The 12,279-nt window shown below is 32.9% G+C and overlaps 5 protein-coding genes across 5 annotated transcripts; 2 read left to right on the forward strand and 3 right to left on the reverse strand.

The window, feature by feature from the left end:
- Positions 1–93: 93 nt before the first annotated feature.
- PQBP1 (poly-glutamine tract binding protein 1) lies at positions 94–1,408 on the reverse strand. The gene is made up of 2 exons (XM_015936818.3): positions 1,199–1,408; positions 94–1,137 (listed from the first exon to the last, which is right to left on the reverse strand). Exons 1-2 carry the CDS (start codon positions 1,281–1,283, stop codon positions 386–388), a joined length of 837 nt encoding a protein of 278 aa, XP_015792304.1. The 5' UTR covers positions 1,284–1,408; the 3' UTR covers positions 94–385.
- A 780-nt stretch (positions 1,409–2,188) lies between these two features.
- Positions 2,189–2,989, forward strand: LOC107369019 (uncharacterized). The gene has a single exon (XM_015936942.3). It carries the CDS (start codon positions 2,318–2,320, stop codon positions 2,840–2,842), a length of 525 nt encoding a protein of 174 aa, XP_015792428.1. The 5' UTR covers positions 2,189–2,317; the 3' UTR covers positions 2,843–2,989.
- A 10-nt stretch (positions 2,990–2,999) lies between these two features.
- On the reverse strand, positions 3,000–4,094 carry ND-19 (NADH dehydrogenase [ubiquinone] 1 alpha subcomplex subunit 8). The gene is made up of 3 exons (XM_015936941.3): positions 3,888–4,094; positions 3,575–3,750; positions 3,000–3,451 (listed from the first exon to the last, which is right to left on the reverse strand). The coding sequence occupies exons 1-3, from the start codon at positions 4,014–4,016 to the stop codon at positions 3,211–3,213; spliced, it is 546 nt and encodes a 181-aa protein (XP_015792427.1). The 5' UTR covers positions 4,017–4,094; the 3' UTR covers positions 3,000–3,210.
- A 176-nt stretch (positions 4,095–4,270) lies between these two features.
- Positions 4,271–5,212, reverse strand: zetaCOP (COPI coat complex subunit zeta). Its single transcript, XM_015936767.3, has 2 exons — positions 5,108–5,212; positions 4,271–5,005 (listed from the first exon to the last, which is right to left on the reverse strand). Exons 1-2 carry the CDS (start codon positions 5,126–5,128, stop codon positions 4,487–4,489), a joined length of 540 nt encoding a protein of 179 aa, XP_015792253.1. The 5' UTR covers positions 5,129–5,212; the 3' UTR covers positions 4,271–4,486.
- A 1,166-nt stretch (positions 5,213–6,378) lies between these two features.
- LOC107368992 (acetylcholinesterase-like) lies at positions 6,379–8,419 on the forward strand. The gene is made up of 3 exons (XM_015936908.3): positions 6,379–7,868; positions 7,944–8,125; positions 8,206–8,419. Exons 1-3 carry the CDS (start codon positions 6,397–6,399, stop codon positions 8,244–8,246), a joined length of 1,695 nt encoding a protein of 564 aa, XP_015792394.2. The 5' UTR covers positions 6,379–6,396; the 3' UTR covers positions 8,247–8,419.
- Positions 8,420–12,279: the final 3,860 nt, after the last annotated feature.

Here is a 12,279-nt window from a genome sequence, read left to right on the forward strand (position 1 = left end):
GAACTTTCATAATTATCATCTTTAAAGTCCATTTTTCACTTGATTCGATCACGAAAACAATTTTCGCTTGTAAATAATCAGATAACCGTGATCTTTAACCTTCGATAAATAAATTCAAATTTTATTATGAGGTTAGAATTGGCGCAAAACAATAGAAATTTCAATATGATACAAAACAGTGTGATAAATGAGCTTAAAAATATTGAACCTCTAGTCGAAACTCTTTTCCTAATAAATGCGGGCATTTATTAAAAAGAGATTTTGGTTATTTTGTCTTAAGTTAAACATTGATTACTAATTGTCCCATAAGCTCTGATTGATTGAGATCAAACAAGAACAACATTGTGCTCAGTCATAATTTCACAAGTACATTTTTACAATAGTATTAGGATTTGTTCATGCGAAGAACCGCGCCAGGATTAGGATAGGGTCTAGCCTGGTATGCAGTACCAGTGACTGTTGCATCAGCCCCAGCTTTTACTTTTGTTTCTAATCCATCAGACCATCTTCCTCTAGGACATGAATCTGAATAAGAGGCTGGATCCATTGGATCAAGATCATTTCTAAGGTTTTTGGAGCGGTTTCCTCGATAGCGATTTGATGAGTGTGGAGACGTAGGACGATGATGTGAGGTTTTTTGTTTCTTTTTTGTTTCTTCCTCAGATTCCATTGAGTCATATGAACTCATATCTGATTCTGAGTCGTTAGAGTCTTCATCCAATGAGCCATCTTCATCATCATCCGAATTCAAACTTTGCAGAACTTGTTCCTCTTCTTTAAGACGAGCTTTCAACTTAGGGACAGGTAAAGATATCTTAGCTTCAGGATGACCAGGAGGAAGCCATGAGACTTCATCACTGACAGTATTCCAAAAATAATAACGAACTAATCCTGGTTCCCACACTTGTTGCCAATTAGCCGGTAGAGGATATTTTTTCAAGATTTTATTATATTTTCTTTGGATGGTTGGTGGAGGATTCACTTCTCCTTGGCCCCAATGCTTGAAACAAAAGTCGCTACAGTCGTGATGAACATTATATTTGTTTGGACAACCAGGAGCCATATCTTTACCATTTCCAGATCCCTTCATAGCAGCGGGGTCATCATAATCTTCAGCAATAACCTCTTCTTCAGGCTCTGAAAAATTAATGTATTATTGACATAACTAATTGTATGAGATAACAACAAGAATAATTACCTTGATCTTTAGCCTTTTTGTTGGAACCTGGAACTATTCCTCTTCTCTGAAGTCTAGCAAGCAAAGCTGGTGGTAAGTTTGCCATTTTGAGTTATTACTGCTCAACGGAGAGGTCCAATATACACAATCAATACAAAATAACGAAAAATTCGAGTAGATATTGTTTTTAAAAAAACACAAATGTTTAGCTTTAGCAGCTGATCGAGGTTTGATTTGCATAAGCCGTTTAACTTAAACAACAAATAAAGCAGCATCATCTAGTGACTTGACAAAAAGATAAACTCGAAATCTTTTTTGCTACCATTCTAGTCAAAATAAAATTAACTACTCATTGATGATTTAGTCACCTTAGTAGATTTTCATGGATACTTTATTCCTAATTTAAAGTAAAACGAGAGAATTCAAATCAAAATAAAACTAGATTTGAAAAACTAAGAAGTTCTTCTTAAAATAAAAAGAGGTAAATATTCATTACCTGCCGATCAATTTTGATAATAATTCATGTATTGGGGTTTTGATAAAAAGTCAACTCAGTGTGTCAGCAATGTGATTTATGACATTAAAATTGAGCGCAGACATTTGTTGCAGGTCAATGCAGGCCATTTATTTTTTTAGTAATCAGCCTTTCGTGTCATTTATGATCTTTGAAATACATCACCGATATTAATTTAAGGATTTGTTTATGATTTAGAGCCGAGAAAACAAATCAACCTTAACATAATCTTCCATATCTTTACAAGTGTCTTAGAAATTGAGGTTCATTTGATCCAGAATCCAATTGAACATGTTCATTCCACCGAATCAACTATCAAGTAAAACAATGATAGGCGTAAATATGAATTACTTAAGTATTGGTAAGAATATATCTCAACAGAGATTTTGAGTAAAAACACGGAAATTGAGAATAGTATGCAAAATTCCAACTGTGATCATAGTTCTCAATTCAGTGAAGCAAAAAAGACAGTTAGACAGTATATAAAGCAAAATTTTGAGGATATCGCCATCAGTTGAATCCATCTTCAAGCTGAAGATTCGAATAGTGCTGAATTTGTTTAAAACAGTTTTAAATTATATAAGTTGAAATAATTTTCCGTCGTTTACTTGTCCAGTCTATTGAAAATGATTTCAATTTTAGTATCTTATTTGTGTTTCTTGTCCTCAGGATTGCTTACAGATGCAGTGATTACTAATTCATCAACTCCAATCTCCAGAGGAAGACAAATGGATGATCTACATGAGCCGACAACAGCACTCAACCGCCAATGGCCAGAAGCATCTTACTTGGTACCCAATTTCGGAATGTCTACCCTACTTCCAATCGCTATTCTTATAGGAATCGGAGTTATCCTGTTAAAATTGTTCATCTTGAGTCTTTGGATTTTCGGACGGTCAGGAACTTCCATGGGTGGTTTTGGACTACCAGTTACTCCTTACAGTTCAGCATATCCAGGATATCATTCATTGGCATCAGCTTATTCAAATGGATGGCGTGGGGATGGTTCTGGTGCAGCGGCTCGATCAATGATGGACAGAAATGGACTACCAGTGTCCCCAATAATTGGAAACAAACTGCTCTCGTTGGTAGCCAAAGTAACAGAGGCAATCGAAGGTGTTGATAAACGATATAACAAAAGCTCCAAATAGTTGGAATGACTTTCTATTATACATATTATATATAAACTGCTCCATTGAGAACTATTCGTAAAACGAGAATAATTTATTTCATTTCTTCAAGAATCACTTTGTACTTTTTTAATGAAACCTGTTTACCATTAAATTATTATCGAAAAAAACAAAGGGGTAAAGAAGGTCACCAAGTTTATTCAAATAGAAATTATTTTATAGTTATGACCTTTTTTGCAGCTAACAATCATCAACTTAGTGAACTACTCAGCTGAAATATTGAGTTTGTTCAGATTTGTTTAAGGCTAAAGATATATTTAGCCAGTGAACATACCATGAACAAATGAACAATTCAAAAATGTAAATTAATCAATATAATTGATCTAACATTATCGACGTGGAGTGAATCCAAACCAGCCCAGAACCGACCATGTTCCAACGGTTGCCTCTCTTTCTGGCATATCATGAGGAACAATACCAGATGGTTCTGGGAACTCTGGTACCCATTTTGCTGGTTTAGGCCTTTCTGGATCATGTACACGAACTTGAGCAAAATAACCAAAAGGAGGTTTTTCCATTCCAAGTTTCCGATACATACAAGCGTCATAGATAGTTTCTTGATCCCGACATCTTCATTGAAAATAGAGTGTGCAAAATTAAACGAGATCAATGTTATTGACTGCAGTTTGAAAGTCAAAGTGTTAAATATCTTTTTTTAAGAAAACAAATTAATTTGATTAAACGAAAACATACTTTGATAAAGCTAGACTCTCTGAATTCCATAGTACACAATTGGTTAAAGCTTCCAGTTCTTGTTTACAACTATTTCTTACATTACGATAAAACTCCTTTCCACACGCTGTTAACTTTTTACCCTCTTCGAGGCATTTACGAGGATCCTTTTCCTCCAATTTACATAACATAAAATCCTAGAAAATATAAGAGAAATTTGGATTAGTAAATCAGCGATGAAGCTTAAAATTTATAATAAATGGTATCCAAAATTAAAAAATTAATGCAATCGAGAATCAAAAGCAAAAATCAAATGTATTTAAACAATATTTACCTTGCTCAAATCATCACAGTATTTACCCAAGTAAACTGCAGATGCTCTCATGATAGGACTTCCCAAATTGATCTCGTCCACCTCAAGCGATTCTGCTGGAGGTAAATTGTTATAAATTGTCCCAGCCATCACTAAGAATATTAACAGTCAAGTTAAAAAACAAAATTAATTAATGTAATCAAAGATGTTGATGTTTATGATCTTTTAACCTAACGTATACTGACTCGGTAACTTAGCAACAGAAAATACAGCTAAACTCAAATTTTTCATGCAATAAATATTGTCTAATTTATCAATCAAGTTTTATTTTGAGGTTTTATTAAATTAAGCTGTGTTCTATTAAATTATTTACCTTCAAAACTACCTCAACAAAGAAAACCATGTTATAATAAATTTTATTTATTTGGAGAAATATTGAAGTTAGCTTACAATCGTTAAATTTGACTTGCCATTTCTTACAAAAAAGCTTAAAGGTAAAATGGACAAATCGTGAAAAAATCGGAATCAATTAAATTTCATTAAGACAGGTTTTTGTCTAAAACCTGCCTGAGTTTTACCTCCACTGTGAAAAGATATGCCATAACAAGTGGCATGATTATTCATCTCAGAATAGACCATTTCAATTGCTCTCTAGCTGATTGAAGGATTTGTGAAACAGTCTGTTCACCGAGAGGAATATCTTCAGGTTTTATGGCAACTCTTTGAACAACAGCAGCTGGATCTGCTTCCAACATGATTCCACCATCACAAATTTCATCAATAGCCAATATAACAACATCTAAATTCTCGAGCAGCGTTCTTTTTTCAACATTTTTTCTTAAAATTGAACTAATCGATTCCACCAAACAGTTAAGAAGACTCATAAGGAGGAGACCGTTTTCATCAGCACCTCCGATAACATAGAAAAATAGATCAACACTTGACCGGTAAACACAGGTGTAGCCATCTAACATGAGAATCTCACCATTCGCTCTATGAGTCTTGCTGAACAGATTCTTTTCAAAGGCTTTTTGTTCCTTTAACGACGAATTTTTGTCATAATATTTGGCGATAATCCTATTCCCGTCATTGTCCAAAATGATTATACCCGAAATAGCATTTAAAATTGGATCTTGAAACTAAAAAATAACAAATGTTAACATGAGCAATTGAATAAAAAACATATGATCATAAGTTTTAATTTGAAATCAAATTTCGTCAAAATTGATAAGATTACTTACTGAAATATTTGTGGCATCCATTTTAACGCAAGCCGATTGTATAAGAAATATAATTATTAAACTATTAGATTAATTGTGAATTAAAATAAATAACGTTTCAAGATTTCTAAATGCTGATGAAGTCTTTTACCATAACAACCCAAATATCATCTGTATCCGATACTTATATCGGATATGTTCAACTGATTTCTGCCAAATTTGATTACAATTCACTAACTAGCGAAATTAATAAACAAGGCAATAAAACACCATAAATCAGATTCAGATGAATTCTAGTTTTAGCTTGATATATAGAAACATTAGTTTATCATCTGCCGATGCCGAAATCATGATATACGATATTCAGGCAATTTGAGAAGCTAAAATTATTCCGGTCAATTTATAAAATCATGACTAGGTGCAAGACATGTTAATATTAATAGAGACTACTTAATACATATGAATTATTTCGTGAAATTTCCATTATTTTGAACCAAAACTCAGATATTGTTATATCTGATATTGGATAATAACCGAACTATTTTAGTATTTAATTTTGATAGACTGACTTTTCCAACCTCTTTTTCAATCATCTTTTTGCAAAAGCGGTGAACAGTTTGTTGGACGTGTTGGAAAATATGACGAAAAAGATTTCAGAAGAACAGTTCAAACATGGATGATCAAATTAGCACATCAAGATTCAAATAAATGGTGTACTTGATATGATATGATGTAATTACAACCATTAATAATTCTGATTGATTACCATGTTACCCTAAAAATAAAATTTACGATGATTTTCGTTTCAAATTTTTGAATGTTTCAATTGAAGGTATCGTTTGAAAGGAGAAATGTATTTCGCAAGTGAAAGATATGTTCAATTTCAATTTTCAATAAACTGTTTGGATCGAACGGTTCGAGATATAAATAGGTTTATCAAAAATTGACTGAATGTTGAATCTTTGTAACGCTTTTAATGAACATAATCAATGATTTACCAATTGTGAAATAGCCTTGATATCCTTCGATTATTATAATCCAACGTCTGTGTACTCATAATCAAATGATAAGTGAGGGGAAATTTTTCCAGACAGAAACGAGTTTCTAGCTTCAACAATTTTTTAGATAATTATATTTCAGCTTATTATGGATTGAAATATCTCGGAAGATTTAGTCAAGTGTTGTCGGAAACCAATGAAAAACAACCACAGAGTGAGCAGTGAATGAGAAGGAAATTATTATCAAAATACATCGAAGCTGAAGAGAGAGGATAAGTCAATTATTGCATTAGCGACTGTTTACAAGCTACAATGAAGTCAACATCAATTATTTTCCTTTTCCTTTTCATTCTTCAGTTATCTCATCAAACAATATCAAAAATTGTAGAGCCTGAATTAACATTATCTTCAGGATCAATAAGAGGTACTTCAGTTGATTTTAGAGGTGTTAAAGTTTACCAATTTTTGGGTATTCCGTTCGCTGAACCTCCATTGAATGAATTACGTTTTCAAAAACCAGTGCCAAAGAAACCATGGAATGGAGTGTTGAATGTGAACAAATGGGGTTCTGCTTGTATGCAGCCAGTCTTCCCTGGTTTCAACACGGAGCTTCACCTTAGCGAGGATTGCCTGATTCTTAATGTTTTTACGACAGATGCTGCTTTTCAAGATAAACAAAATGGCAAGAAAAATAGTTTACGTCCAGTCATGGTTTGGATCCATGGTGGTGGTTTCAATTTTGGTTCAGCTAACACTGCAAGTCAATATGACGGTACACCAATAACCGGATTAAAAGATGTAATAATTGTATCTTTGAATTATCGTTTGGGTTCTTTGGGTTTCCTTCATTTGCCAGAAGCTGGTATTCCTGGTAATATGGGTCTTTGGGATCAGCAGTTGGCTTTGAAATGGGTTAAAGATAATATTGAACATTTTGGTGGAGACCCTAATAAAGTAACGATTTTCGGTGAATCTGCAGGCTCAATGTCAGTTTCAGCTCACATTGTTAGTCCACATTCGAAAGGATTGTTCAAAAATGCCATTATGCAAAGTGGTTCAATCTATGATTTGAATCGATGGACTCAGCCAGGGTTAGTCAAAAACTTTTTAAGTAAAATTGGTTGCGAATCTAACGACTATAAATCATGTTTGTCAAATTATCGATTTGGACAATTCCCTGAAGCTGATGGGTTGACATTCTGGCCAACAGTTGACGGTGAATTCCTGCCTAACCACCCAGAAGAACTGGTTTCTAACCATGGAGTGGATCCAAATATCAATGTTTTATTGGGTACTGTTGGTAATGAAGGAGCTTTCGAGTTGCTATTGAAAGACTTGGTTACTTTTCATCCATTAAATCCAATTAACTTAACTATTCCTCACGCTAAGTACATTATCGGTAAACTTTTCGGTAAAAAGCTGATCGATTTCTATTCAGAACGGTACTTAGCTTCCTTGTCAGCTGATGACTCTGATGCCATTAGATTAGCTGTTGCCCAAGCTCTTGGTGACACAATTCTTGCTTGTCCGACTTATGCACTTGGTCGAGATTTGATCGCTAATGGTGTTCCAAATGTTTATGGTTATGTTCAAACGCAGAAGCCATCCCAAGCTGTTTTACTGGTCTCTAATCAAGCTAAATGGATGGCTAATGTTGCTTCTCATGCGGACGATATTCCAATGGTTTTTGGTCACCCTTTTACCAAACTTGATAAATTCAATAATGAAGATGTTGTTCTGTCATTTCTCATGATTGACATTTGGACAAAGTTTGCCAGAGATGGGTTAGTGAATCAATTTTATCATTTTAGCTGCTTTTTCATTTAATATTCATAAATTGTTATCCTCCTTTGACACAGTAAACCACCACAAATCTCTCACCGAGAATGGTTGCCCTGGAACTTAAGCGATTCTACTCCTTATCCCAGTATGGTTCTCAACTCCAACAAAATTGGTTTGATTGAAACCAAATCTGTTGAGTTTTGTATCAAAAATTGGCCTTTCCCACTCGACAAACCTTACAATATGGATTTTGAAACAGGTAAGTTGCATTCTAAAGCATAATTTGTAATTTTATTCAGAATTGTTGACACTCATATCGCCTTTTTCATTCTTTAACAGGAGTCTATGCCAAAATGGAAGAGGATCATGACGAGCTTTAGAGGTGTTGAAGTTTTCCAATTTTTGAGGGTCCCATTTGCTGAAACACCATTGAATGAGCTACGTTTCATACATATTGAATACACAATTTCTAAAAATCATTAAACTGATTTATTTTAGCAATAATCATGTAACTTGAAGAAAAGTAAAGAAGTTCGTTGTGTTTGTGTAAAAATTTCATTGTGATTCATAGAAAGAGGTAAATCTGTGACTGTTGTGAAAATGAATTGTTATTAAAAAGACACAATCAACACAATTGTCACATTTATGCACAAATAGACAATTGCTGTGAGACAAATGGGCAAAAACGGGTAAAAATAAAGTTTCTTTGAATTTAGACACTGTTGGTTTGAAGGGACGTATAAACTGAATCCATTAATGCTATTAAAAAATTTCGTCGATGGACAGTTTTCAAGAAAATCGAGTCTAAAGTTGAAACTTCGATCGCCTTTTATTCAATTATGGAAGCAGATTTTTTATAGACACTGATTTCCTGATGAAAATTTTGATGCCTAACAAGAAAATGTACTTATTTTGAAAAATAAAATTGTCTGTTACCTTCAAGGCGGATCAGTTCGATTTTTAATTAAACCTGTCGCATTCTGAGAGCGTAAAAATTACAGATCTGAAACTTATTATTTGTTTATAAAAATTGTTTGTACACATCAAGACTTAATTATTTTTTGCAATTTATCGCCAGTTCTTTTGATTTTGGCCGTTGGACTCGAAACTTCTAAACTCGATATTTCGAGAATGGTTGTACCTACAGTCACAATTATTTCACCAATCTAATCCTTTACCAATGAATAATTCAATTTGATCCAAGAAATTTCCATTAGAGCATTGGGTTTGTAATTTTTGGGTCTAGAATGCACAAGAAACAACTTATTCACCAAAAAAACTCATCTCAAACCATTTGTATGTAAATAAACCAATTTTCTGGTTAGACTTTTAAATCAAATTCAAAAAGTAATACCAAAGACTCGAGAATTTGATATTAAAGATACAACTTCATCAGGTTTGTAGGTACATCAAAACTACGTCTATTGGTACTATGTACTAACTCACCCGATGATTAGTCGCAGAGGACATTAAGATCAAAGTTGAAACTTTGGTCGCCTTTTGTTCAGCAATGGTAGAATATTTTGTCATGAAACTCATTTCAATGATTTAGCTTGCAATGATTAACCAGAAAATGTACTTATTTCGAGAAAAGAAACTTTTATTTTTCTTTAAAATAGATTAGTTCGATTTTTAGTCAAACCTGTCGCATTCTGTGAAGAAAAGGGTTAGAGTTCTGAAACTTATTATTTGTCAGTCAAAATTACTTCTTCACATTTTGGATTAAATAATTTTTTCAATTTGTCAACAGTTCTCTAGATTTTGGCCTTTGAACTGAAAACTTTGAGCCTCGATATTTCGAGTATGGTCACATCTACAGTCATAATTCTTTCACCAATCTAATCCTTTACTGATTAATAATTTAATTCCATTTAACAAATTTCCATTAGTGTATTGGGTTTATTATTTTTGGGTCTAGAATGTACAAGAAACAACATATTAAACAAAATAAACTCATCTTAACCCATTTCTTGGTTTTTAAACCAATTTTCTGCTTAAACTTACAAACGAAATACAAAAAGTACTGCAAAAGGCTCGAACGTTTAAGTGAAGAGTTGAAAATTTGCAAGGTTGTAGGGAATTAAAAACTGAGTTCATTGGTCCTATTAACTATTTCATGCAATGAAAAGTTTTCGAGAAAATGGAGGTCAAAGTTGAAACTTTGATCGCCTTTTGTTCAGCTATGGAAGCAGATTTTTTCATAAAACTCATTCTGAAGATGTCTCTTTTGATGAACAATCAGAAAATAGTCTTACTTTGAGAAGTAAGTTTTTAAATTTTTAAATAAATCTTTAAAACAAATCAAGTTCGATTTTCAGCTAAACTTGTCGCATTCTGTGACCGTAATATTTAGAGAACTAAAACTTTATGCTAAGTTGATAATTTTTTATTACACATCTTGTGCTCAATACTTTTTTCAATTTAACCGATAGTTCTCTTGATTTTTGGCCATTTGTCTAAAAAATTTGGACCTCAATATTTCGAGAATGGTACCGTCTACGATCATCACTCTTTAACTAATCGTTAGATATTTTTATGGGCTATAATACATTGAAATATAAAACTATTCAAGGTCCTACGAAAAAAGTTATAGCATTAAATTATTTATGTTTTCAGATATGAAACTTAGATTGTAAAGTTGAATGTTTACCAAACACAAATCTTGTGCGTTGAAGGGATCTTCATCATTAAGTGAGTAAGCTCAGATTTTATTGAATGTTCAGTAATATAAGGTTATAGCCCATAATGGTACTGATGGTTGGTGAAGAAATGATGGCTGTAGGTGCTTGCATGTTCGAAATATCGAGGCTCAAAGTGTCCAGTTCAAAGGCCAAAATCAAGAGAACTGTTGACAAATTGAAAAAATTATTTAATCCAAGATGTTAGCAAACAATTTTTATAAACAAATAATAAGTTTCAGAACTCTAACCCTTTTCGTCACAGAATGCGACAGGTTTGACTAAAAATCGAACTAACCTGTTTTAAAGAAAAATAAAAGTTTTACATCACTAAATAAGTACATTTTCTGGTTAATCATCGCAAGTAAAATCATTAAAATGAGTTTCATTAAAAAATATTCTTCCATAGCTGAACAAAAGGCGATCGAAGTTTCAACTTTGACCTCGATTTTCTCGAAAACTGTAATTCGGATGAACTATTTAATAGCACCAGCGGACTCAGTTTTTATGTCCCTACAAACCTACCAAAGCTTAAACTGTTACCTCAAAGTTTCGAGTCTTGGGCAGTATTTTTTGCATTTCATTTGCAAGTTTAACCAGAAAATTGGTTTATTTACCAACAAATGGGTTGAAATGAGTTTTGTTTGGTGAATAAGTTGTTTCTTCTACATTCTAGACCCAAAAATTACAAACCCAATGCACAAATGAATATTTATTACATGGAATTAAATTCTTAATTAGTAAAGGATTAGATTGGTGAAATAATTGTGACTGTAGGTCCTTGCATGTTCGAAATATCGATGCTCAAAGTTTTCAGTTCAAAGGCCAAAATCAAGAGAACTGCTGACAAATTGAAAACAGTATTCACTCCATGATGCGAGCTAACAATTTTTATAAACAAGTAATAAGTTTCAGAACTCTAACTCTTACGGTCACAGAATGCGACATGTTTGACGAAAAATCGAACTTAACTATTTTACAGAAAAAGCAATGTTATATTTCTCAAAATAAGTACCTTTTCTTGTTGGCCATCAAAATTTACATCAAGGAAATAAGTTTAATTGCAAAAATCTGCTTCCATAATTGAATAAAAGGCGATCGAAGTTTCAACTTTAGACTCGATTTTCTTAAAAACTGTCCATCGGAGAAATTTTTTGACAGCACTAATTGATTCAGTTTTTACGTCCCTACAAAACCAAGAGTGTCTAAATTAAAAGAAAATTTATTTTTACCCGTTTTTGCCCATTTGTCTCACAGCAATTGTCTATTTGTGCATAAATGTGACAATTGTGTTAATTGTGTCTTTTTAATAACAATTCATTTTCCCAACAGTCACAGATTTACCTCTTTCTGTGAACCAGAATGAAAACAAAATTTTCACACTGATTTAAGAACCTGTTTACTTTATTCTTCTTGTGGAGTAAAAACCAATTCTTCCCAGTTCGGAATCTCAATATCTTTGGAAGCTCACTTAGACTGTGTGCCACTTCACGAGTAACTGAATTTAATTTGAATGCAACAATTTCAAGTTACATGACTATTGTTAGGGTAAATCTGTTTACTGTAAAACATTGTTATTGTGCTTAAATGTGACAGTTGTGTTGATTTTGTCTTTTAGTAAAACCGTTAAGATGCCAGAGTATGGTTACATGAGTCTATCTTACTTTTTAATACAAGGAAAACTGACATAATTTAACGGTTTCTATAAATTGTTGGCAGAATGTGATTTTCTGGA

This window comes from Tetranychus urticae, chromosome 2 (genome assembly GCF_039701765.1).
Source record: "Tetranychus urticae isolate SD_2017Ah chromosome 2, NJAU_TeUrti_SD_1.0, whole genome shotgun sequence".
Lineage (NCBI taxonomy): Eukaryota > Metazoa > Arthropoda > Arachnida > Trombidiformes > Tetranychidae > Tetranychus > Tetranychus urticae.

What these genes read in the sequence shown, in the direction of transcription:
- PQBP1 (XM_015936818.3), bottom strand. Translation starts at nt 1,283, where the DNA reads ATGGCAAACTTACCACCAGCTTTGCTTGCTAGACTTCAGAGAAGAGGA. An exon ending in CAAAAAGGCTAAAGATCAAG is followed by an intron (nt 1,138 to 1,198) that starts GTAATTATTCTT and finishes TTAATTTTTCAG; the next exon opens with AGCCTGAAGAAGAGGTTATT.
- LOC107369019 (XM_015936942.3), top strand. Translation starts at nt 2,318, where the DNA reads ATGATTTCAATTTTAGTATCTTATTTGTGTTTCTTGTCCTCAGGATTG.
- ND-19 (XM_015936941.3), bottom strand. Translation starts at nt 4,016, where the DNA reads ATGGCTGGGACAATTTATAACAATTTACCTCCAGCAGAATCGCTTGAG. An exon ending in ACTGTGATGATTTGAGCAAG is followed by an intron (nt 3,751 to 3,887) that starts GTAAATATTGTT and finishes TATATTTTCTAG; the next exon opens with GATTTTATGTTATGTAAATT. An exon ending in GAGAGTCTAGCTTTATCAAA is followed by an intron (nt 3,452 to 3,574) that starts GTATGTTTTCGT and finishes TTTTCAATGAAG; the next exon opens with ATGTCGGGATCAAGAAACTA.
- zetaCOP (XM_015936767.3), bottom strand. Translation starts at nt 5,128, where the DNA reads ATGGATGCCACAAATATTTCA. An exon ending in TGGATGCCACAAATATTTCA is followed by an intron (nt 5,006 to 5,107) that starts GTAAGTAATCTT and finishes GTTATTTTTTAG; the next exon opens with TTTCAAGATCCAATTTTAAA.
- LOC107368992 (XM_015936908.3), top strand. Translation starts at nt 6,397, where the DNA reads ATGAAGTCAACATCAATTATTTTCCTTTTCCTTTTCATTCTTCAGTTA. An exon ending in ACAAAGTTTGCCAGAGATGG is followed by an intron (nt 7,869 to 7,943) that starts GTTAGTGAATCA and finishes CCTTTGACACAG; the next exon opens with TAAACCACCACAAATCTCTC. An exon ending in CAATATGGATTTTGAAACAG is followed by an intron (nt 8,126 to 8,205) that starts GTAAGTTGCATT and finishes ATTCTTTAACAG; the next exon opens with GAGTCTATGCCAAAATGGAA.